The sequence below is a fragment of the Staurois parvus genome, unplaced genomic scaffold (genome assembly GCF_062004578.1).
Source record: "Staurois parvus isolate SC_StPar_1 unplaced genomic scaffold, SC_StPar_1.0 ptg000361l, whole genome shotgun sequence".
NCBI lineage: Eukaryota > Metazoa > Chordata > Amphibia > Anura > Ranidae > Staurois > Staurois parvus.
This window is the reverse complement of record NW_028318157.1, coordinates 754,824-780,520: the sequence shown is the minus strand read 5'-3', so window position 1 is coordinate 780,520 and position 25,697 is coordinate 754,824. Positions and strand designations below refer to the sequence as shown.

At 38.5% G+C, this 25,697-nt stretch overlaps 1 protein-coding gene across 1 annotated transcript in view; it reads left to right on the top strand.

Moving 5' to 3' along the window:
* LOC149456473 (uncharacterized) overlaps positions 1 to 25,697 on the top strand; it is a 78,763-nt gene that overhangs the window by 36,663 nt on the left and 16,403 nt on the right. Inside the window, exons 7-15 of the mRNA XM_089684906.1 lie at positions 36 to 70; positions 4,132 to 4,241; positions 7,423 to 7,521; positions 8,699 to 8,821; positions 9,649 to 9,750; positions 14,590 to 14,706; positions 18,049 to 18,181; positions 18,315 to 18,463; positions 23,816 to 24,017. Coding sequence (XP_089541032.1) covers positions 36 to 70; positions 4,132 to 4,241; positions 7,423 to 7,521; positions 8,699 to 8,821; positions 9,649 to 9,750; positions 14,590 to 14,706; positions 18,049 to 18,181; positions 18,315 to 18,463; positions 23,816 to 24,017 — 1,070 coding nt within the window. The remainder of the gene's footprint in view (positions 1 to 35; positions 71 to 4,131; positions 4,242 to 7,422; positions 7,522 to 8,698; positions 8,822 to 9,648; positions 9,751 to 14,589; positions 14,707 to 18,048; positions 18,182 to 18,314; positions 18,464 to 23,815; positions 24,018 to 25,697) is intronic.

Sequence of the window (25,697 nt, the reverse complement as noted above, 5' to 3'; positions counted from 1 at the left end):
GTTTAATTATAGTTTTGTTTTTCTTTTCATTGTAGGAAGGGAGCAAAAAGACTTTTAAAAAAAATAAAAGGTATGGGATCTCTTGTTTGAAAATGTTTTTTCCTTTTGTTCTTTTTTGTACCACAAGCTCATACACACAAACACACACGCACAAACATACACACACACCTTAGCATTTATTTTGTGTGGCTACCACTGTTTTTAACCCCACATCTACAGTACTTGCAGCATACACAGAGCCATAGAGCAGTGCATGTGACCACAACTAATGTGCACTGCTCATTCCAAACAAACAGAAGGGAGGGGTTCAAGCAGAGGTTCGGGAGCTCATTGAGGACATTACATGGAAATAAAATACTCAATAAGAAACAATTTAATGAAAAATAAATTATAGAGCCACTAAGTAGTGGATGTATATGGATTTTTTGGAGAATAATAATATCATTTAGGGTCACTTTATGTTCCTGGGTGTGGGTCAAATTAAGAAGGCGAGGTATGGCGGAGTAAATATTTTTTAAAAATCAACCCCAACTTAATATATTCATTATGATTGGTATTCCAATGCACATTACCAACACACAGATGTTTTAGAACACCAAACGACATGTGTGATGCAAAGTGCATTGATTTCTAACCACCATGCAGTATAATGTCCATTGAGGTACATTGAAGGCCAATTGAAAATGAAGAAGAGTGAAACAGGCCTAAGGCTAGGGCTACACAGGTGATTCGGTTTCTTTGCCATTGAGAGATTTAACTACTTTTTCCCATTGTCTCATTGGCAGAGCACTGGTTTCAGGCCTAACCTTACTTACCACAATAAAGTGGGGGTTTTTTGCCATTTTAACATCTGACAAACATTTGGGAATCTGGGATGCCTAGTCCTCCTTTGTGCACTGTGGTTTTACCAGGACATGTCAGTGTCATCATCATTTGACAGTATCAGTGCTTTCTGATTGGCTGCAGTTCAAGAATATTTGGTTATACATTACAATGACAGCTTACACTAACAAAACTGTGGGCAGGGCCATGGATAAGGGGGTACCACCGGTCCTCCAGGCCAGCAGGGGGCCCAGGCAGCTGGGTTAATCAGATGTGGGCGGGGGGGTGATCGGCATAGCGGGGGGGCTGTTACTGGAACCAATGCAACCAATCCCCTGTATGGTTCTATCTGCAGCAGCTGAAAGCTGGCTTATTCTCCTCTCCCTCCTGCTGGCTTTCAGCTGCTGCAGAGAGAGCCATACAGGGCATCGGTTCTAGTAATTGCCCCCCCGCTGCACTCATCATCCTCCCTGTGCACCACATGTTTCCCCATGCTGCCCAGGCTCCCCTGTGTGCCCCCAGCCCCACAGTGCTGCTGGCTTCCCTTCTCTCCTTCCCACCAGCAGCTGCAAGCACACAATAGAATCCATCAGAATGTAGAGTGGGGAAGGGTCTAGTAAATATGTCACATTTAGCAGCCCCTTTCTTTCTTGAATGAACACAATGAATGATCAGTACCGATCACTCACTGTGTTCTTTCATAACTGAAGAATAATAACCTGTGTATTTTTTTGTGGAGGGGGGGATGGGTCCTGTCAGGTTGGCTGTATGGGGCCCCATGATTTCTAACAACAGCTCTAACTGTGGGACCATGGCTTATAAATTGCCCCTGCAAGAGGTCACCAAACCGCTTTATACTTACCTATCCAGTTGCCTGTTTGCTGAAACTTCACTTGGTAGAAGAGCACCCAGCACCTATTACACACTTCTTGATGAGTGGAAAAAGTGATCCCCTCACTGGCTACTGCGATCCCTCCCACTGACTTCAGGATCAGCAGGAGAAATCACAGTGGTTAGCGGTTGGACCCTCTGTTAGTAACTTTGTATATTGCCCTACAGAACAGACAGTGCACAGTCCACATGTGCTTTTCTGCTTCACTGAAACGAGGAAACAGGAAATTTATTCAGAGAAAAGGCTTAGAGCATACCATAGATGCAGCTACAAACCTACAAACACTGCCATCTACTGGTTGAAGAATATATCTCTTCTGAATACTGATGTAGTTGTTGCATAAAATACATGAAGACTGTATTCTTATGCTATTCGATCAACCCAAGGAGTTGAATAAGATCGGTGCTTTCAACTTTGCTACAGAGTGAGGTTTCTGCTAACAGGTCACCAGACAAGTAAGTAAAAAGCTTGTCCCTTATATGGCTTTTCAAAATAATGAATACAATAATTTATAGGTTGGATGAAAGGTTAGTACTATTTAACAGTTTTATTAGTTAAAAACCACTTCCGTCCGGCCCATGTATATAAACGGCTATGCAGGAGCGGTTGCCATTCATAAACGGTGCCTGCCATTTTAGCCTGGGAGCGCGTGGCACCACGACATGGTGATTGCTTTTACGGGACCTCTGTGTGTCTTTTATACTGATTGCTGTTTGGGACTTCTGTGTGAGGTCTTGATCATGTGATCACTGATTGGCCAATCAGTGATCACATGAATAGTAGTAAGGAAGATGTCACTTCTGACATCATTGCTTACTACGTGTGAAATCTGTGAATGATCACAGAGATCACATGATTCACGACAGCCTTGTACCATGTGACAAGCTGTGACCAATCACAGCTCTCACAGTATTTCTCAATGGCTGCAAGAATGCAGCCAGAGAGAAGGAGAAATGATTGCTTTTACAGCCTTTATGGGTGTAAAAGCAAAGAGTGTAAAAAAAAAAAAATCTTCATCACCCCCCACAAGTAATACAGTGTCACTATGGGTGATGATATGTTATAAAAAAAACAAACAAACATAAATAATAATATAAAAAAAAAAAAAAAATGTAAAAAATGTTTTTGAAAAATTATAATTTTTGGTTATAAACTAATTTGGGTTATTTTTTTTACTAAAAAGTTAACTGAATACATTTTGGCCAAGATTTATGAAGAAAGATTATTTATTTGCTAAATTTTATAAGAAAAACACTTTTTTTCAAACTTTTTGGACTTTTTCATTTATATAGAAAAAAAATATAAAAATCGCAGTGGTGAATAAATACCACCAAAATAAAGTTTTGGCTGTCTCAAAAAAATGCTAAAAAATTCATATGGGTACAGTGTTGCATGACCGCGCAATTGTCATTCAAAGTGTGACAGCGCTGAAAGCTGAAAATTGGCCTGGGCAGGAAGGGAGTAAAAGTGTCTGGACTTGAAGTGGTTAAATATAAAAAAAATTTAGTAGAGGATAATACATCAGGCTGAAAAGAGAGATACCTGAGCATGAAAGAGTTACAAAAATATTTGGTCCCAAAAGAGTCCTTCCTGAGAATTAGTTGGGAACTATATAGGAAAAAAGATTCACATGAGTGCCACTGCGCTAAAATCTTCCTCTTTATTGAAACAACCTCAAAAAATTACATCAAAAATACAATAAGTTGATGTGTTTTGGCTAAAAAGCCTTAGTTATAACCCATAATGTAGCTGGGAACAATGGTGTTGAAAGGATCATAAGGATGCAGTCAGATTAAAGTGTATGTCCAGGCAAGACCTTTTTTGGATTTAAAAAGAATGAGGAAAAGTTTGATTTTACCATTATCCGGGGTTCTGTCAGAGACATTAGGGCAGTGATACACGGATCCAAATTCATCCGGTTCAGCCGAATTTCGATCCATGTATAGGCAGACTGGTCGATCGACTTGTGTACAACTAGCCTGTTGGGTTTTTCCTGAATGATCAGTGCTGCTAGAGCTGGCAGCACTGATCGTTGTATTCTGATGGCAGGGAAGTCTCCCCACTGTCAGAACACAATAGCACAGTGGGAGTGGTTCCCCCATCCACCTTGAATGTGTGGATGGGCGCATCGGATCATTTTCTTACTTTCAACTCGCTGGTTCAATAAAAACAAATAATTAATGCATGGCCAGCCTTACCCCTCAATTCCTGTCCCAGTGACAATGTTTTATCAGAGAGGAAGTGAACAGAACCCAAATCCAACAGCGATGTAGACAGAATAGAATAGTTTCTGGCTTTTCATACACTTTACCTTTTCATACTGTAGATTGCAAACATTTAAACATTTGGTTCCTTAATATAGACAGCAGCCCTTCTGGAAACATTAATTCAATATAAGATAACATTTTTTTTTTAAGGATTAGGAGGTCGTTCAAAATGTAAAAAGCCTGAAGAATACTCAGCATTTCGATTACTTTCTAGTATCGAGGAGGACACAATGGACTGTACAGATGGCTGTACAAATACAGTAAGCACAAATGCAGTTATATGCCCATATGGTGAAAAGACTACGTAGCTGTGATGACATTCTTGATTTTAATAAGCATGTTTTTGAAACAATTGTGTACATCGGTTTAAAGATGTACTTTTTAGATGCTAAAAGAAATATACGTTCTCTAGAAACATACTGTACATATTTCTCTATTAAACTGTTACTAAACCCACAAAAGTTAAATCAGTCTGTATATGCAGTAAACCATGCTTGATATACTCATTGTGAAACCTAAGGAATTAACCTTGCATTGGGTAAAAAGGATGTTTGATCTTGACTTCTCTGATCCTCCCCTTCTTCCACAGTCCCCTAATTCATCTGCTGATAGAACAGATAAGCTGCACATGTTTAATTTGGTGTGTATTAATAGAGATATTTTTTTTTCTTGGGAGAGTGCATTTGATAAGCACAGGGCCAATCAGCACTCGCAGGGGAGAATGAGAACTCCTCCTTCAAGCTTTAATCAGTGCTCTGCTGGACACTGACAGAAGTCACAAGACTGCTGATGAGAAAAGGTTTTTAGCTGTTTATATTTCCTAAAACAATTGGATTTCCATATTGTGTGCACTGTGGGAGACAGATGTAGTGAATGCAGGGTCCTGGGTTTAGTAACAATTTAACTGTCATCTAGGAATAACTTATGAATAAAGGTAAATATGATCTCACAGTAGGTTCACAAATGGATGGGTTGGGCTTGCACGTTTACTCGGGCATAGCAGCCCATTTATTTGAATGGGCTACTGTACCTGCGAGAAACACGAAGCAAGAAGTCCCTGACCATTTTTAAAAACACAGCCATATAGAACCATATGGTCCTATGGCACCATGAGGTTTCCTGTGTATGAAAATGTTCCGTGTTTGCTGATGTGTGGGGGTGTCATTAAGAATTATTGAGTGAGTGAGTGAAGGGTAGAATGTAAAATCTCCAAAAATATAAGGAGGGTAGGGTATGGGGTATGAGCAGAAAGAAGCTGAGGTGGGGCTAGGAGGGCTGGAAGGGGGGGCTGGAAGGGGGGAGTCTGGGGAGGTTCAGAGGTTCCTACACCCCACCAAGAGAGATTCCCAACTTTCAAGCAAACCCCAGTCAGTAGCGTTAGCTTGGTAATTGAGGGAGTTGGCTGATCAAGCATAGAAAGCCAATGCAGTGGGTGCATTTTATATGACTGTGTGCTGCAGAAGTGCCATCTGGTCCGGATTTTGAAAAATGTGGGATATTATCCTTGCTAATGTGGATCAGTTTTTTCATGGTGTACATCAAATTTATCTGGGACAGCCAATTTCAGATGGTTGGGAGTTATTTTGATTTTTGCTATTGCTGTTTGGCTGCGTTTAGCAAATGGGGTATTGACAAAAGTTTGTTTTTTTAATGGCCGTGGTAGTATGGTGCAGTAGGAATGGAGCGGGATGACAAGGTAGGATGATGTCAATATAATCTCTAATGAGGTGATGGCCTTTAAGCAAGAATAGTTGAATACCTGGGTAGTGTCACAGGACATATAGAAGGGAACCAGAGGAGTCGTGACACCTCCAACTCATGTCTGGGATGTCTGCGGGTATGCAGTGCAGAACAGTGAGATTGTGGTACCATCTAGACCTAAGCTTGCAATTGGTTTCTTGAATATTGACGTTATTGGAGCTTTTCCACTATAAAGTGTAAACGCGGTCCCACTCATTCTCAGTTCTTGATTGAGGTCTGTTTCCCAATCTTGAGAATAGGGAAAGTCTTTTGGAGAGAAGGACTGGAACAGGTTACCGTAAATTATCAATATCAGATAGGAAAGGGAGTCTGAGGAGACGCACAACAATTCAAAAGGCATAAGAGTGTATGCAAAGCGATATCTGTTTGGAGGGGAGTTTAGAAAGTGTTGTATTTGAAAAGTGCATCTGATATGGCCCTGGGTCACTCTTGTTCAGTTCATTAAGAACATTTAAGTTGCAAAAAGTGCCCTTGTCAAAAAACTTTTGGACAGTGAATCTGGGATGTGAATGTTATGTGGTCAGAAAGTTTCTGGCTAGGTTAGGAGGAAATTCCAGGTTTCCTTTTAATGAGGTCAGGTGGCCAGTTACATCAGAAGTTGCACATTTTTTACATTCCATAATAAATGGGTGCTCCAGTCCTATGGCAGTGTGGGATGTTATGGAAGTGGGCAGGTATTGGCTAACCCAGGAACAAGAGTTGATTGGGAATTCTGAAAACCGTTATGTTCAATATGGGTGCAATTTTTAGAATTGAAGTGGATGATCCAGTCCTCTATGTGCGTGAGATGGCATACCCAATATTATTTTCAAAGTCAGGCAAGCCAGTGCCTACTAAGTGTGAAGGTCTAGTAATAGTCTGCATGCTAAATCTGGGTGGTTTGTGACCCCACATAACCTACAGAACATTACTTGAATATTGGAAAAGAAGGTGTTGTGGAGATGTATAGGTATGGTTTGGAAAAGGGGTAGAAGCCTTGGTAAGGAGTTCATTCGTAGAATGGCAGCTCTTCCAAAACCAGGAAAATAGTGATTTACCCTATGAGTGCAGGTCCTGTGTAATGGAGGTGAGGCCAGGGAGGTGGTTGAGTGTATAAAGGGTCGCTGGATGCCAAGGTACATAATGGCCCTAGGATGGCCATGTTCTATTTTAACTTTATAGAATCCCATGTAAGGACTTTAAACAATAACTAAGTTTAAGTTTCTAAACAACTTTGTTTTTGTGTGGCCAATCACAAATCAAGAATAGAAAAATTGAATCCTAGAAAGATAATCATTCCATGCATGCTTGTTTCTTAAAACACAATAACTTGCATTGTGTTTACCTACTGTTATAACGCTTCTCATAAAAAGTCCATAAATGTGAGGTGCCATTGCTCCATTTAACCAGTTACAAATACATCAGATGACAGACCCCCATATCTGTGGATACCATCAGACTGCCACAGACTTTCCTAGACAGTATACAGTATATCATAGGAGAATGCTGCATGCTGATGTTTGATTTGTTTTGTATGATCACAATGGGTTTTCCTGCAACAATTCAGCTACCTTTGTACTGCCCTCTGTCCTTGTCATTCTGATCATGCTCACATGACCAACTGCTTTCTTATGTCTATAGCTAGCTTTATAACAGACACACCTCTCAGTGTAATGTATGTGTTTTTATTTCATTATTCAGGTGCTCTTTGAAAGTTTTGAAGATGATCTGGTATCATCAGTCATTGACAATGTCCTTCGGAAATGGCTACAAGAAAAGTGGACTGCAAAAATCTGTGAGGTATTGTAGGTGTATGTATTGTTATACCTGACTTTATCAGCATCTAAATGCCTTTCAGTGCAACCTGAAAATGATAAATTGGAAAGCATAGAGAATATAATTTGTTTATACAGAAGACAGTGGGTGTTTACTTCACTGTAAAAGCAGAAGTTGTAAAAGTTAGAGCAAGGAGCTGATTTAGGTAGCTGACCTAGGATGTAGACATACTGAACCAGGACCAGAGTGACCACATTGACTAATAGATGTTTGTGCATCACAAAAACAACTACCCAAAATGAGAAATCCTATGGAAGGTAAAACAGTAAACGTATACAGTATGCATTTCATCTGTTCAGTTTGCTGTTTGCCTGGAGTTCTACTTAAAGTCCTTAACTAAACCTAGCCATACATGGTTCCATTTTTTTTTTCATTCAGCCAGTGGGATAATTGAAAAAAAATGAACCAATTATCCCATTCACACATTGGATAAATGAATGGGGCTGTTCTATGGTATTCTGACAGCTGGAAGACTCCCATGCTGTTAGAATACACAGATCCTCCTAGATCGTAAGCTCGAAAGAGCAGGGCCCTTGATCCCCTCATGTTTTGCATTGTATTGGTATTGTTCTGTCACATGTTCTGTCTCCCTTTGTAATGTACAGCGCTGAGCGAACTATTGGCGCTTTATAAATACTGTATAATAATAATAATCAGTGCTGCAGCCTATTGCCTGCAGGGCTGATTGAACAGCTTTTATCTGACAGAGTGGTTGAACAGAGGTTGATCGACAGACTGCAGTGGCCACACATGGATTGAAATTTGGCCAGTCCCCACTAACTTGGTTGAATTTCAATCCATGTATGGCCAACTTAAGGCTAGCTAGAAACTGAATGAAATTCCAACAGTTGGTAGCCCTACTGGCTCCACCCAGCTCAGGAAAAGTAAATTTAGAAACAACTCATCTGAACGTTATTGTTTGAACAGTGATTGTGTCAAATCAGATGCTGTCACTCTTTAGACAGCTGCAGATCCAACAGGCATGAAAGATATGAACCCAGCATTGCAGACCTCACTGACTTTGTTCTGTTCACGTCTGACTGTTATGTTATTGTGCATTTCGCACCACACAATTTGAGAGTTTGGGTTTAACGAAAGTGCAAAATGCAAGTAGATAATTTATGTAACTTCATTTTTTCAGAGTCCAACGCAGGACAGAAATACATACAAGATCAGTGTATCTAAAGAAGGTTCCTCGAATGCAAACCTGTGGATTACAGAAAGAAGTGTGAAAGACTTCAGGCAGATCTATAACATTGTAATGGTAAGCTTTTGACTGTTAAAGCGGAGTTCCACCTAAAAGTGGAAGCTCTGCTTGTTTGCCTCCTCACCCCCTCCACTGCCATATTTGGCACTTTTTGGGGGGGAGGGGTCCCACTTCCGGCTCAGTTTGCCGCAGCATTCCTTCCTCCGCAGTCTCCTGGGAACCTTCACAGGTCCCAGAAAACTGCTGGACCAAGCAGAATGCGCAGCGTGACTTGTGCATGCACAGTGGGCACCCGGCTGTGAAGCCGCAACCTCTCACAGCCTGGTGGCTATAGTTGAGATACCGGCGCCAGGGAGAGAAAAAAGAGAGAAGGGACGGTGCAGATGAGCACGTTGCTGGACCCTGGGACAGGTGATACAGTTTTTATAACTCTAATTGCACCGCACCCGCACCAAAAACATGCAGAACCCTTTTTTTGGTCCGCACTAGAATCGGATCGCATGGGTAATTACACCTATGCGATCCGATTCTGAAGATCACATCGCGTTTTGCAAACTGCTTTTGAGGTGTTGTTAACTTAACATACACACCCGCAGCGGTTCGCATGAACGGAGTGCGATTGTGATGCGGTGCGGAATTCGCACTGAAAACACTGCAAATTCCGCACCGCATCAGTGTAAACCAGGACTTAAGCTCTTCCAAGTGACACATTGGCATTCAGCAGAACACTGTGGTTAAATTTTGCAGTGGTTAAATCTTTGTTTCCTCAGCATCCATTGCCACCCTACTGTAAGTAGCCACACAATCATATCAATCGAATTATAGTATAAACATAGTCAAAGAAATTTTAAAACAAAAGCAAACAAAGTTCTGTTATTTTTCAGGAGTATCAAGATTTAGAAATATTTGCAACTTTAGAAGAAGCAGAAATAGAAGACAACCAGTTCTTTCAAGCCATTGGAATCAAACCGGATACATTTATAGATGTAAGAAATATAGACTCTGCTTTTCTAAAGGTGGTCATACAGTCTGAGACTGCAGTATGAGGGTAACTGGCTGATATGCACAATAGCTGTCAGCATGCACCTGAGTGTAATATTACAAGTGAATTTTGGGGAAAAACATTATGTAGAAAAAAAAAGAAAGTAGCTTGGGAGGGGGAAAGCTTTGTTTTCACCAGCTCCTCTGTTTGCATGTCTACTTACTTTCAATTGCAATACAATGTAGCAAAACGCAGCAGTCAATAGACTAAGACCCCTTTCACATGGGCATTCTGTTTTTTTTCATCAGTTCAGTCACATTTTTTCCAAGAAAAAACAAATGAGTTCACATCAGTTTTTCATCAGTTCACAACAGGTTTTCATAAGTTCACATCAGTTTACATCTGTTTTTTGTCCGTTTACATCCTTTTTTCTTCCATTCCAGTAGAAAAATAGGGTTTGCTTCCATTCAAAAAAATGAATGTTAATGTATGCGTACATTAACAGATGTAAATAGATGATCATCCGTTGATATCCGCTAGTCTGTAGAAATTCATGGGTGTCCGTTTTTCATCCATAAATGGACAGATGAAAAATGGACATATGAAATGCCCGTGTGAAAGGGGCCTAAAGGGAATGTATAGCAAATTTTAAATAAATAACTATTTTGAGTTATTATTCTAATATTTACATAAAAGTAACATTTGATGTGATTCCCATTTTTAGATGTTTATTGCTCCATGTTTTGATATGCATTTCAACTGCTCATTATAGATGTCGTCTCTAATGATTGTCTTTATATTATGTCTCTGATCAGCATCCCTACTAAACAGCTGCACAGATAAAATATATTGGCCTCATTCTCAGCCCTGTGTAAAGCATCATATTTGCCCTGTTTTAAAATTGCATAGTATTCCTATTTTTCTGATCAAATCTAGGTGAAATGCATTGGTCTATTATGTATGATGCTTTTTTCAAAAAAGTATTTTTTTTAGAATTTTTAGCAAAATACAATATGCCATAAAAGGAAAAACCCAAACATTATATAGTCATAGGCAAACAATACATCATTTGTATGATGCTTATAATGGTGAGTCAACAGATGCAGCTTGGTTTGAGGCTCCGTTTGTCTGATTGAAACTTCAAACTAACATGTTTAATAAAGGATGAGCACACAGAGATAAATTGGTGTCTGGAGGTGAAGATCAGAGTTCATGGGTGAGTAATGAACCGCATCTTTGATGTCGCAGAGTTTGGTAAAATTCTGCTACTGTCAGCTTGGGCACTATTGGCCAGACTGATGGGGATACACTGATCACCAGGACACTGATGATCAGTGTAGATGTCCCCTTGTGAAATGCTGCTTACCGGTTCTTCTTTCCTCACGCTGTGTCTGCATGAGGAGAGGACTGCCAATAACAGGAATTTCCTATTTACCCTGTGATCAGCTGTGATTGGACATGGTAAAAGTGACTATGAATGACATGTTCCTTAGTCATATGATCAGCTGTGTTCGAAGGACACAGCGATCACAGATCGCTCGCAGTGTGCGCCCAAGAGGGCACAGGGGGGTTTGGTTCTGGGAGGATGTCCATGGACGCCCTTCTAAAACTAGCCGACCGTTGTAGCCATCTTTTGGCTATAGCATGGTTGGGAATGGGTTAAACAGTATAGGCACATTTTTATAATGTTTTACATACCTGCAAGAGGAGCCAGCCTGAAATGATTAATTAGGACTTAATTTTATGACTAAAGTTCCACTTTAAGTGGTTAAAAAACTAATTGTCAAAAATTGTACAATTCTAATTTTTCATTTCAGAATCAGTATTAAGTGTTAACTAAATATGCACTTGGAGGACATATAGACATATGTATACTGTATGCCAGGTGTAGGTGGAAAATGTCTCTACAAACGTAGGAAGAAAAAAATGTTGCTTCTACATACCTAGAATTTAGGAAGAGAAAAAGTAGGGGTTCAGAAATGGCATTGTTACCTCACAGTCCAATTATGTGTCAGGCCCCTCTACACTTACATGGAAAGCTTAGCGGTGGTGTTATTTTTTGGGGAGGTAGGTAAGTGGTGAGAGTGGTGGTGACAGAGGGCATAGCACACCCCTGTCAAAACCTGTTCATAGCTTTAATAAGGCAGTAGAGCTAGGTGTCTATGTCATAGGAGCAAGGATCTGGATAGGTGGGAACCAAGCTGCTGTACCCTGTTTACCCTCGTGCTGTCTACGGTTTGCCAACTTTCCATGTAGTCTCACCATTAAAGGTGTCATGACAATTGATGTGCCACAAGGCATAATATGAGGGTCCGAGGGGTCAGTCAACAATTTGACAGCATATAACCAAAGGGACAGTTATCACATCCAAAGTGGTGTGACAATAATGATGCTATTGTTTACCTAAAGCAGAACTGTGGGAATTTTTTTTCCCATGCAGTGGGGCTATGCCCGAACTGCATGGGTTAACTGCTCATTTTGTCCAGGGGCACACAAAAAGGCTATACTCCCCTGATCCTTCGTTTTTTCAAAAAACTGCGCTCCCCATGTCCAGTGGTGGACTGTTCCTGCCGTTTTCATGTCCAGAGCCAGTCTATAGGCTTGATTATGTCAGGAACAATCCACCACACAAGACTGCTAGACTGCGGGGGGGGGGGGGGGGAGCGGCAGGGGCTGGTCTTGCACTTGAAGCATCGCGAATTTGGTAAATATATCTCCTCTCTCCTCACCCCTAGACAAAAACAAGCAATTAAAAAAAAATTCCTGCTTCTTTAAGGAATAAAGCCTGTTCGCTTAGAAAGTACATTTTTACTTTGCAAAGGGACATTTAACTGTCTCTTTAAAAATACTGCAAGTTGTTCCACAGACTGTGGCTGTATGTTTACTAGGTTTGGTGGGGGGGGGGTGGCCCACAGAACTTTATTGAATATCCTTTTGTGTTATGCTTGCAAAGCCATCATTTTGCATTGGAAGAAATCGGTACCTCCATGGTGGAGTATTGGAAAGGCCTGGTTAATTCCATGATACTTTATTACAAGCCACATACATGTCCTGGGGCTGCGGGAAATAATTCAATAAGGTATGGCAGGCCTGGTTGTCCTCCCCTTCTACTTCAGCATAGGGGGTATCTAAAGCTCTGACCGTCTGCTAGTGACCTGTAGGATTTGCTAACTAATGCACTGCTGGGGACATTACCACCCATTCTTTCTGTGTGCCATGGGAAGACTGACTATTACGCAGGCCATAGACGGCTCGAAAACCGGCCGTTTTTTTGTCCGATAAACGAAACATTGGTCGTTCATTAAACCGACGTAACCAACAATTATTACGAAAATCGCCCGAACAAGTCATAAGATTCATCCCATATAACAGGCAAAACTTCTTTTCCTTCCAGGTCACGGCTCATGCGCATATTTTTTTCGCAAAAACGATCGTACGATTTGACCATCATTAACGCAAAAATCGGTCGTTTTCCACGCATTTTCCAACATGATTGATAATCCAAAAGTGGAAAAAACGTGAAAACCGGCCGCCGAATTAACCCACTAACAGTGCAAAAATCAGCCGATTAATCTTTCGGATGAAGAATTGGCCGATTTTCGAACCGTCTATGGCCGGCATTAGGCTAGGGTATTAAAAGGGGCCCTTCTCATTATCCTAATTTGTTTATAACTTAGGCTATCTATTTTGTGGATTAGGAAAGTACATTGGAGCCCCTTGTTGGATATCTCCCTGATCTGAACACACTACTTTATAGTTTAAATGTACTATGCGCAGACTGACTGGGGGAGGGGGGAGTTTGTCTATTGGGGTTTGTTTTTTTAATTGTTTATTCAAGTAACCTAGATGGTATAGATATGGCATTGCATGGCCTAATACTTTGGCTGTGTAATTGTTTGTATGTTCTGTATGTTCTGTCTACACTGAGCTGATGGTGAGATTGTTGTTAATTTTCTTGTTTTAAACACAATAAGAAGAATTTTGAAAAAAAAATGCTGCAAGTACAAATACCTGTTGATCTCCTAGAAATTCAGTCTGCTGCTAACTTCCATGTTGGACTGACAACAGTGCTTCTGCTGAACTGAAATCCCAAGCAGTTTGGAGATGTTTTGTAGTGTATCAGAGAACTCAGGCAGGGTGGATAAAGTTGGTTGGGATTTAAATGCAGAAGAAGCAGCGTTGTCAGCTCAAACTGGAAATTAGGAGCTAAATACAATTCTGGCAAAATCAGCAGGTATTTTTTAGTACTTGGAGCATTTTTAAAGGGACCCAACAAGGAAAAATGTGTATGTATTGCAGAGATAATAGAATTCCTGAGTTCCTTTACCTGTCGGCATCCACATTAAGGAATTTGTCCCTACTTCCTATCTCAGTGACCACCGTCTTTGGTACAGAGAAGACATTATACCAAGCAGGATGCATAGCAAGAAATTGACAAAGGTTCTAAAACTTTCTCACCCTACAAAGTGAAGATATTCCATTTCTCTCTGTATCCCTTTTGGGAAATGCTCACCTACTGTATCTTTCAGTTGTGATAACAATTGCCTCTGGCAAAATGAAATCTCCACCAAAGGTTCTAACCCATCCTTACACTATCCAATACAAAATAACTTTTTCCCAGCGTTCCATTATATAATCTCTACTGGGAGAGTTGTCACTAGTCCTCTGAGAAGAATATCTTACTTATTCAGGCTATTGGCAAGAAAAGGTGCTACAATGGCTTGTCAGAAATTGTATTTTCTTTTATTTAATTTAAACCGTGCATATGATTTTAGTGGCCTTTAAAATGTTATTGTTTCCTGGTAGGGTAATTGTTGTAAACTGATTTATATTTCTTTTTCAGGAACTGTTGAAACTTATCAAACACCATCAAAAAGCAGAGCCCATTTTCTTCTTTACCCCTATTAATTATGAGGAGGAGAAATGTGAACTGTCTAGTAGAGCCTTCTCAGATCATGATGTAAGTAATTTATATTGTGTGTTATTACTGCACATAAAACAGGATTCTTGTATTTTGGTTGGTATCCCATTAGGCTGAATACATTTTTTAAGAGAAAGTAGGAAAGGATTAGAATATCTGTTGACTTTTTTAAATCTCCCTAATGGGAACATAGACTGTTGAAAAACTGTAAAAGTACAAGATCATGAGCTCTACACCTTAAGAAGAGAGGGAAGAGAGGTAATACTATATCCAAAGGGGTAAGGAAGTCAGGGAAATATCCATCTTTCTGACAATATAAAATGTTTATTTATGGTTCAAAAGGATTCAACACATTTCAGGGATCTGTATTGCCTTCTTCAGGGCTAATAACAAACATATTATGCATATTTAATTAAAAGCTAAGTTTACCTTGTTTACATGTTCCATAAATATTAGAGGTGGAATATGTAACACGTTCCAGCTGCTGCCTCCAGTTTCCTCCCCCACCCTCTGTCACACTTTAAACACAGCATGGCCGTTCATGGCTCTACCCAGACATCTGCGTCATTAATTCACAAAGTTCTGTGAATTAATGAACTACAATTACTCTTGGCCAACGCAGCCGATGGCTTGTGGTTCTTAATGATGTACGAAGGCAATACTCTCATAGTTCATTGGTACTTCCTGCAATTTAAAACTGCCTGAACGTATGGGCAGACCTGAGAGGCTGCAATCTGTACCTGGAATGTATTATTTTTTTAGAAAAGGTGAACTTATCCTTTAATATTACAAAATTTAGACTGATATCAAAACAGATTGTGTGCAGGTTTCAAGCTCATGCTCTTTTTCTAGCCAAATGTGAAAAAAGCCAGATGCAATCTATCCTAATAAACCTGCTCCCCCAGAAACCTACATCATTATCAATATATATCCTGTATATATATATATATATATATATATATATATATATATATATATATAGCCGGGCGTATGCTCTCGTTCCAGATGGACGTCATATGATGTTCTCATGCCTCATGTGCACCCTAGGGCCACACAGTGAAATGTTCTGCCACAACCAGACAGAGTGAAACACAGATCATTGTACCGGATTGCTGTGCACGGCCCTGGTACCATGGGATCTCTGTGACCAGTCACAGTGATTGCATGTCAGTTGTAAACAATGGCTGTCATTTTTAGCCATTGCTTAGTATTGTGATCTCTGTGCTTGGTCACAGCACATGGTGCATGGCCCAATCACAGCGGACCTGCACCATATGATAGCTGTGGCTAATCACAGTGCATTCAGCGTTTATAAATTAGTATGTATACAGTGATCTGATCATCACTGTATTAAGCAATGAAGTGTAAAAACAAATCCTGATCACTTCCCCAGAGTAAGAAAGTGTTACTATGGTGACACTGTCTTTCTCTGCTGACAGTATGTTAAAAAAAATATATAATTTAGTTTTCTTTTTTTACATACTGTCATCGGTCAGTGTCCCTGATCACCACCACACCAGTCCTATTGTCCCTAATCACCTCCATACCAATTACAGTGTCCTGCATGTGTAATTTATGCTCCTTGAAAGCCCGAAGGTGCTCCCTGAATTTTGGACCCCTTTATGGATCTAAGCTGTGAAAAAGTCTAACAAATGTGGTATCCCCATACTCGTGAGGCATTGCATTATGTGTAAGTACGCCTATGTTGTGAGTGAGAAATAACTTGTTAAAATGACAACTTTGTGAAAAAAAAATATTTTATTTCTTAATTTTCCAACAAATTACAACTTAAAAAACTCACCATGCCTTTTAATAAATACCTTGGGTGGCTACTTTCCAAAAAGGGGCTATTTGGGGGGTATTTGTCCTGTCCTGGCATTTTGGGCCCTCAAGAAATTAGATTCGTCAGTACATCTCATCAGTACACATCAGGATTGATCAATTTTCAAATATACATACCATAGTTTGTAGACTCTATAACTTTCACCCAGACTGAAAAAATAAAATAAAAAATCAGTGTATATTATTTAAAGTAGCAAAATACATTTTGGCCTAAATTTATGAAGAAAGATAATTTATTTGCAAAATTTCATAACAAACTAAAAAAATTTTGTTTTTTTTTGGTGTTTTTTTATTTTATATACCAAAAAATAAAAAAACCCAGTGGTGGTTAAATACCACTAAAAGAGAGCTCTCTGTATCCGGATTAATTTTTTATCATTTATGTAGCCAGTGTTGCATGACTGAGTAATTGTCACGTAAATTATGACAGTGCTGAAATGTGAAAATTGGCCTGGTCAGGAAGGGGGTGAAACTGTCCGGTATTGAAGTAGTTAATCTCAAACATTTAATTCATTTTTTTATCATCTAGTAATACGTGCTAATTAATACAAAAACATTTTAATCAAAACATCTCATTTGTGGAATAAACTAACAATGAAGATGAATTAATTATATGCAAAGAATTTTATTTCTCATGCAATAAAAATGTGACAGGTTACAACCCTTCCCCATTCTACAAAAACTAAAGAAAAACATCTGGAAAAAAATGTAAAGACTCAATGGAGGGGATTTACTAAAACTGTTGCACACAGAATCTGGTGCAGCTGTGCATAATCATACCTGATTTGTGAAACCACCAACGTTACTGAATGGGAGATTTACTAAACCTGGAGAGTGCAAAATCTGGGGCAGATCTGCAGAGAAACCAATCAGCTTCTAACTTCAGCTCAGGGGCGGACTGACCATTCGAGCGCTCAGGCACTGCCCGAGGGCCCAGGGTCAGTAGGGGGCCCCATGAAATGCCCCTGGTACCTTTTTTTTATAGGCTTTTTTGAGTTTGGGCAAGGACACAGGGGCCCCATGATCCCCTATTGCCCGGGGGCCCCATGAGTTGTCAGTCCGCCCCTGCTTCAGCTTGTTCAGTTAAGATTTTGCAATAAAACCTGGAAGCTGATTGGTTTCTATGCAGAGCTGCACCAGATTCTGTGTGCACCTATTTTTGTATACTTCCACCTAAATGTTGGTAGTTATTAAATGTAGAAATTGGAGCTTCGGGTTCACCTATGCCTTTTATCACTTAGGCTGCTTGCCTTTGCTCGAGTCCAGGATACATACCTTAAATTCAGGTTTCTTCCAGGCAGTCATGTGATCAGTGTCATTTTCCAGCATTGGTGGTATGTGGTCGAAGGACAAATCCTAAAAAAAAGTGCTAGTCACATGCACCTGGTATTCCCCACTGCAACAGCCAACTAGTAAATAACCAACAGTAATATTGCTGAGAATTGGGGTAGTTAAAATGATTGTTAGTAGATGCAGTCAGTATATAGTCTTCTTGATATGAGCTTGTTTATTATTAACTAATTAATTTAATGACTGTAGCTGGCACCGGAGGACAATGTAGCTGTTGAAGCTGAGATTGAAGATAAGGTTGATGAAAGCACTGCTGATCCGGATGGCTGGTATAAAAGTGATGGCCCCAATAGGTTCCAGTGCAAGAAGAAGAACAAGAAATGTATGTTTTTTTTATAGCTAATGGTTGCATTACAAAAACATCATATAACAAATGTCAGTACTTGAAGTATTTTTTTTTCATACTTTAATGTAAAATTAAAACACTTTTACTTCGTTTCATATTTCTCTGTTAGCCAAACATGTTTCTGGCAGTGAACTAGAAGACACATCTGCTCACAACATGAGCGCCATTCTGTACAGCAGTGAAGACCATGCTCCTGCTACACTGGAGAAGGAGGACACTGCTCATCACTCTATTGAAAGGAAGAAACCAGGTTTTAAGGTATGTATCCTGGATTTTTTTTAGGTTACTGCAGGGAGGTAGAGGATATTGCTAAATTGGAGTTGGGTTTTAGTACCAGTACAAGGCATTCACAAGAATCGGTTTGTTCCTAAATTGGAAAATTTGGAAAATGCATTTTAAAGTGTGGTGGAAGCAATGGTATTGCAAAGTACTTCTGGGCTTCCTTTTAAATAGCCTGGAACCAATACAGATACTTAGATGTTTTACATACAAGAGACTTTAAAGGTTCCAAACAATCAACTTCCCACAATAGTAAAAAAAAAAATACAAATTTTGTGTCATAATTAAAAAATATATTATATAAAAAGCTTTCTGCATAAGGAAGGACCAGCTTTTAGTGTCATATTTGTCATAACGTGAGCTTTGTGTGCAGAGACCTTCCATATATAACCCCTCCCCTCAAGAAGTGTAACATCATGATATAAGACATGATTATTCGCCTTTCCAATTGTTCAGTCATGAAACCACATAAAGACTTAAGGGGAGAGGTCGTTTGCTTCAATGAGTTTTGCACTTGAAGGATAAGTTCACCTTTTGGACAAATATAATAAATGCACATTTTTTACAGGTAAAAAAATGTGCATTTATTATTTTGGTCCAAAGGATCCTGTAAAGCACTGCACCAGTATCAGTAGATCGCTAATGCTATGCAGGTCTCCTGCAGACCTGTCAGAATATCTGCTTGCCATACGGTGTGTGTGGCCAAGCAGATATTCTGACAGGAAGCTTGAATGAACTACCATGACACTCCATAGCACCGTGGTAGTTCATTGACAACTTCAAGCCGATCACTGCTAAGGCTGCCGGGCCTCGTAGGCACTCATTCTCAGAACTCTGTCGCTTTATAGCTGCTACACAGAGACCTTCACCTCTTGCTTATGCTAATAGATACCTCTCAGGGGATATTGCACCATATTCTAGCTATTCTCATAGTAAACTCTAGGCTTGTTATAGTATTATTCACATTTCAGTTAGTTCTCATATGGACTGTTTATTGCTGACTTTGCTGATTTATGTGTTGATTCCAGTTTAGTGGTACAGAACTGTATTCTAAGTTACTTTGGCACAGTGATTATACTGTCTAGCAGACTGTGTCTGAACCTCTCTGAACCTGCCTTCTGTATGCTCATTTATGCTCAAACCATTATTATTCTAACTAGAGATGAGCGAATCGAACCTGGCGAAGTGGAATTCGTTTCGAATATCAGGAAAAATTCGATTCGCATCGAATCCGAATTTTAGCAAACTTCGGGTGCACGAATCGAATTTTTCCCGATCAGCCGGCAAAAGTGTCACTGCAGAGAGCTCCGCTATTTCTGACAGTTCTGACAGTTCATTTACAGCGGTTGAAACATTGTATCTATTTGTTTCCATTTAGGATACAGATGTTTTTATTCGGAAATAAATAGATACAATGTTTCAACCGCTGTAAATGTGAAGGAACTGTCAGAGAACTGTCAGAAATAGCGGAGCTCTCTGCAGATACACTTTTTGCTGTACTTTAATTCTTCTTCTTTTCATTCTTCTTCTTCTTTTCATTCTTCTTCTTCTTCTTCTTTTCATTCTTCTTTTCATTCTTCCTCTTCTTCTTTTCATTCATCTTCTTCTTCTTTTCATTCTTCTTTTCATTCTTCTTCTTCTTCTTTTCATTCTTCTTCTTCTTCTTTTCATTCTTCTTTTCATTCTTCTTCTTCTTCTTTTCATTCTTCTTCTTCTTCTTTTCATTCTTCTTCTTCTTTTCATTCTTCTTCTTCTTTTCATTCTTCTTTCATTCTTCTTTTCATTCTTCTTCTTCTTCTTTTCATTCTTCTCTTCTTCTTTTCATTCTTCTTTTCATTCTTCTTCTTTTCATTCTTCTTCTTCTTCTTTTCATTCTTCTTTTCATTCTTCTTCTTCTTCTTTTCATTCTTCTTCTTCTTCTTTTCATTCTTCTTTTCATTCTTCTTCTTCTTTTCATTCTTCTTCTTCTTCTTTTCATTCTTCTTTTCATTCTTCTTCTTCTTCTTTTCATTCTTCTTCTTTTTCTTTTCATTCTTCTTTTCATTCTTCTTCTTCTTCTTTTCATTCTTCTTCTTCTTCTTTTCATTCTTCTTTTCATTCTTTTTCTTCTTCTTTTCATTCTTCTTCTTCTTTTCATTCTTCTTTTCATTCTTCTTCTTCTTCTTCTTTTCATTCTTCTTTTCATTCTTCTTCTTCTTCTTTTCATTCTTCTTCTTCTTCTTTTCATTCTTCTTCTTCTTCTTCTCATTCTTCTTTTCATTCTTCTTCTTCTTCTTCTTTTCATTCTTCTTTTCATTCTTCTTCTTCTTCTTTTCATTCTTCTTCTTTTCATTCTTCTTCTTCTTCTTTTCATTCTTCTTTTCATTCTTCTTCTTCTTCTTTTCATTCTTCTTCTTCTTCTTTTCATTCTTCTTTTTATTCTTCTTCTTCTTCTTTTCATTCTTCTTTTCATTCTTCTCATTCTTCTTTTCATTCTTCTTTTCATTCTTCTTCTCATTCTTCTTTTCATTCTTCTTCTTCTTCTTTTCAACTTCTTTTCATTCTTCTTCTTCTTCTTTTCATTCTTCTTCTTCTTCTTTTCATTCTTCTTTTCATTCTTCTTCTTCTTTTCATTCTTCTTCTTCTTTTCATTCTTCTTTTCATTCTTCTTCTTTTCATTCTTCTTCTTCTTCTTTTCATTCGTCTTTTCATTCTTCTTCTTCTTCTTTTCATTCTTCTTCTTCTTCTTCTTCTTTTCATTCTTCTTTTCATTCTTCTCATTCTTCTTTTCATTCTTCTTTTCATTCTTCTTCTCATTCTTCTTTTCATTCTTCTTCTTCTTCTTTTCATTCTTCTTCTCATTCTTCTTCTTCTTTTCATTCTTCTTCTTCTTCTTCTTTTCATTCTTCTTTTCATTCTTCTCATTCTTCTTTTCATTCTTCTTTTCATTCTTCTTCTCATTCTTCTTTTCATTCTTCTTCTTCTTCTTTTCATTCTTCTTTTCATTCTTCTTCTCATTCTTCTTTTCATTCTTCTTCTTCTTCTTTTCATTCTTCTTTTCATTCTTCTTCTTCTTTTCATTCTTCTTCCTCTTCTTTTCATTCTTCTTTTCATTCTTCTTCTTCTTCTTTTCATTCTTCTTCTTCTTCTTTTCATTCTTCTTTTCATTCTTCTTCTTCTTCTTCTTTTCATTCTTCTTCTTCTTTTCATTCTTCTCATTCTTCTTTTCATTCTTCTTTTCATTCTTCTTTTCATTCTTCTTCTTCTTCTTTTCATTCTTCTTTTCATTCTTCTTCTTCTTCTTCTTTTCATTCTTCTTCTTCTTTTCATTCTTCTTTTCATTCTTCTTCTTCTTCTTTTCATTCTTCTTCTTCTTCTTCTTTTCATTCTTCTTTTCATTCTTCTCATTCTTCTTTTCATTCTTCTTTTCATTCTTCTTCTCATTCTTCTTTTCATTCTTCTTCTTCTTCTTTTCATTCTTCTCATTCTTCTTTTCATTCTTCTTTTCATTCTTCTGCTCATTCTTCTTTTCATTCTTCTTCTTCTTCTTTTCATTCTTCTTCTTCTTCTTTTCATTCTTCTTTTCATTCTTCTTCTTCTTCTTTTCATTCTTCTTTTCATTCTTCTTCTTCTTCTTCTTCTTCGTCGTGCCCCGTGACTGCCCAAATGAGTGAAGTGTGCGGTGATTCTAAGATCGACGGCACTCATCTGCATGTCATACTGACTGACAGTATTATTTCTCTTCCCCAGCAGACTCCAAGGGCATTTAAATTAAAGGTACAGTGTTCTGCACTAATATAAAGGCTCTCTGAAGCCTAGAAACCCTTTTAATAAGTTAAATTCGCGGCGAATAAATTCGCATCGAATCGAATTTCTCCCGCAAATTCGGCGAATCAGCCAAATCGAATTTTTGAATAATTCGCTCATCTCTAATTCTAACCTTCACCAATACACCAGATTATTTTGCCAGTAAACGGTCTTGTGTCTATTTCCTAGTACTAATTCACAACCAAGTTAAAGGTATCTATATTTGTGTTTTTATAAGAGCTTGCAGTAACTTTCATTCAACCATGTGTATCAGAGGGACTGAGGTTGTTCTTGGAGTTGAAACACAGAACAGAGAACCCGAATTATGAAGTGGCTTCTGTGGGGGTAGCACTACACAGTATTTTTAATTATTACATACAATTTGTTGTTTTTTACTAATATGAGAAGTTGATTATTTGGTACCTATAAAGTCCCTTGTATGTAAAATACACAATCAAAGCATTAGTCTTAGAAGTTTTGGGACGTGGTCCCTTCTGTCAATCCCACTGCGAAAATTCAAATTTCTGGGACTAAAGTCAGAAAGCACCAGGGCACTAAAGGCTCAATTCTGGGAGAGTGCAGTAGGAAAGGACACTAAAGAAAAGGAAAACCTTAACAAAAGAAGAGAAAGACTTGAAAAAACATGCAAATGATGAATTACCTAAACACTAGCTCTCCTTTCTGTAAACTTAAACTCTTGTTCTCCTCCTTTATATAGGAATCCATTGTGTTAAGATTTGCCATCTAGACGGGCACTTTGTTTTGTTACAATTCGTTTTTGGATGAAAATGTAATTATCGGAGATTCAGATGTATACAAATCTCTGAACGGACATAGTAACAAATGTGAAGGAATCCGAAAAAAAAGTTAGATTGAAAATAATGAATGCATACGTTTCATTCAAATTATGTCACATGATGCGACAGTAGTTCGGGCCCATGGGGAAATTAATTCAATTTTCGAATTTGTCGTTTATTCAGATAATGAATAGATCCAAATTTTGTTCCATTCGTTAATTCAGATGCATATGATGCCAGTCAATACTGTCCAATCAACTCATGTCATTTCTCTTGGTGGGTTAGACTAGTGTCCGAAAATATTGAATCCTTCCGATTCTATAACATATCGTATATATAGCAATCTTTGGGAAAAACTGCAACATTTTTCAAATCGACCTAGACCAACAAATATATGAATCGAATGTCGAAATTACTAAACAAATCGGTTCAACATAATGAATATGACAAAAGGCAATTCTTCAGTGAATGATTGCATCTGAAATGAAACAAAATGAACATTTCAGGTGTACAAAATGTCTTATACCATCCTGCTTTGAATTCTTCTGTTATTCTGCAAGCTACACAGCACCTAGGCACATATTGGGTTACCAAGGTATTTTAGGATTTTAGCAAGCATTGGGGTAGGTGTCCCCAAATTTCGGTCCTGTAGTGACTATCAATGGTATATATACAGCTGTCATTTTACCTCTTTGTAAGCTGTTTTGTTCAGGTGCTGACATAACAATCTTGAATTTGTTTTATACAGGAAGCACAAAATGACACTGCAAAATCCAGTACAGATCCCTTAAGTATTCCCGCAGATGAACCAAGTGTGAATTATTTGAAGGATTACACATCAAATTCTGTGCCATATTTAAAACAAGAGGAAGAGCACAACAAACAGAAAAAGAAGCTAGAAGACACATTTCTGGATGCTCTGTATTGCTTAGCCGATGAGTTATTTTCAGGTAGATTTTCTTTATTAAGAGACAGATAATGCAGCTGTCAAGATGCCCCCCAACCCACTGCCCCAGGTGCCATGTGAGCTGCAGATGCTGGAAAACAGTGCAGAGATGTAGAATTGGCATATCAGCACAGTTCTGCGCAATACAAAACAAGCGCAAAGGCTTGCTCGGGGCAGTGTGGAAAGCCTATGCTTAGTGACTTTTGCACTTGATCTTTCCCACTAATTAAACTGACTCACTATTGAGGTGCATACTAGGAGCAGAGACTATTCCTTTTCTCTAAGTAACAAAACAACTAAAGAGATTTTTTTTTGGAAAATACAATAAGTACAGTATGTCCATAAAATGATAGAGCTCATTTTTGCTATTAAAAACTACACTGCTTGATTGTTACACCCACTTACCGCCCCGCCATCTACTAGTAAATGTCAAACATTCCACGTGACCCAAAGTGTAGATATATATAGATAGATAGATAGATAGATAGATAGATAGATAGATAGATAGACAACCTACACTCTAACCATATAAATGAATATATTACATAAAGGTTGCTTACATGAAAAATATAAAAAATATGCAACTTGTGCCCAAATGTGCCTAGTGTCGAAACACACAGTCTCTATTGGGTTGTCATAAATATCAGTGCAATTCAAAAGTGTTTTGTGCAATCCATTCTTCAAAGGAATTGCTGGTGCGGTGCTCCCCTCCTTTGTTACCCCACTCACCAACAGTTGTTGATTCTACTGCAAAGCAATAGAAGTCTATATGCACTTAGAAATACTGAGCCAGAAATGCCGCCTTAGCGTGCATTACAGCTACTGGATGTGACGTCCCCAGAAATCCCTGCTAACGCATTTCACCCCTCCCACAGGGCGTCTTCAGAGTATAACATTGAAATGAAAGAAACGATGGATAATTGAGAAGATTAGAGCACAACTGAATATTGGCAATCTAAGTCTTTGTTTACATATTTTCCTTTCACATTTTCACTATATATTTATTATTTATTGTTTTTTTTTATACACTATTTTTCATTATCTGTTGATCTTTGTCACATATACTGAGATCCTAGTGTGGGTTAATTACGCAAAAACTTGAATTGCTTGACTGTTGTCAACATTGCTTAAAGCTGAATTAAACTCTTCAACTTTTTTTTTGCAAATGGGCCTCCAGGAACTTTTCGCCATAATGTGCCCATATACACAACATGTTATCGCATTATGTCAAATGATCCTCTTCAGTGGCACGCTAGTCATGGGTACTTCCATCTTCTTCTGGTCTTCCTTTCATATTTGCACTGTTCCGCCACTTGATTGGTTAGGCCATGATGACGTCACTCCTGAGCATGTGCACAGGAGTCACATCATCACAGCACAGGCTGGCGTTGTAAATGTACATGCACAGATCAGCATGCATTATGGCTGATGGGCAGGGAAAAGCAGTTATGACAGAAGAGACCAATATGCCCTACCTGTCATCATTTTTTTTGTTTAATTCCACTTTAAATTGACAGTAATTTAGCAGTAACCATGTTTCTGATTTCTAGCATCACTAATTTAAAAAAAGATCAAACAATCAGGCTGTTTCAGGCAGTCAGAGGCACTCATCTATTGGAAATCTGCTTGCAAGTGGAACCCAATCCTTTATTCTTCTAAGAATGAGCAGGAAAGGTCAAAGTAC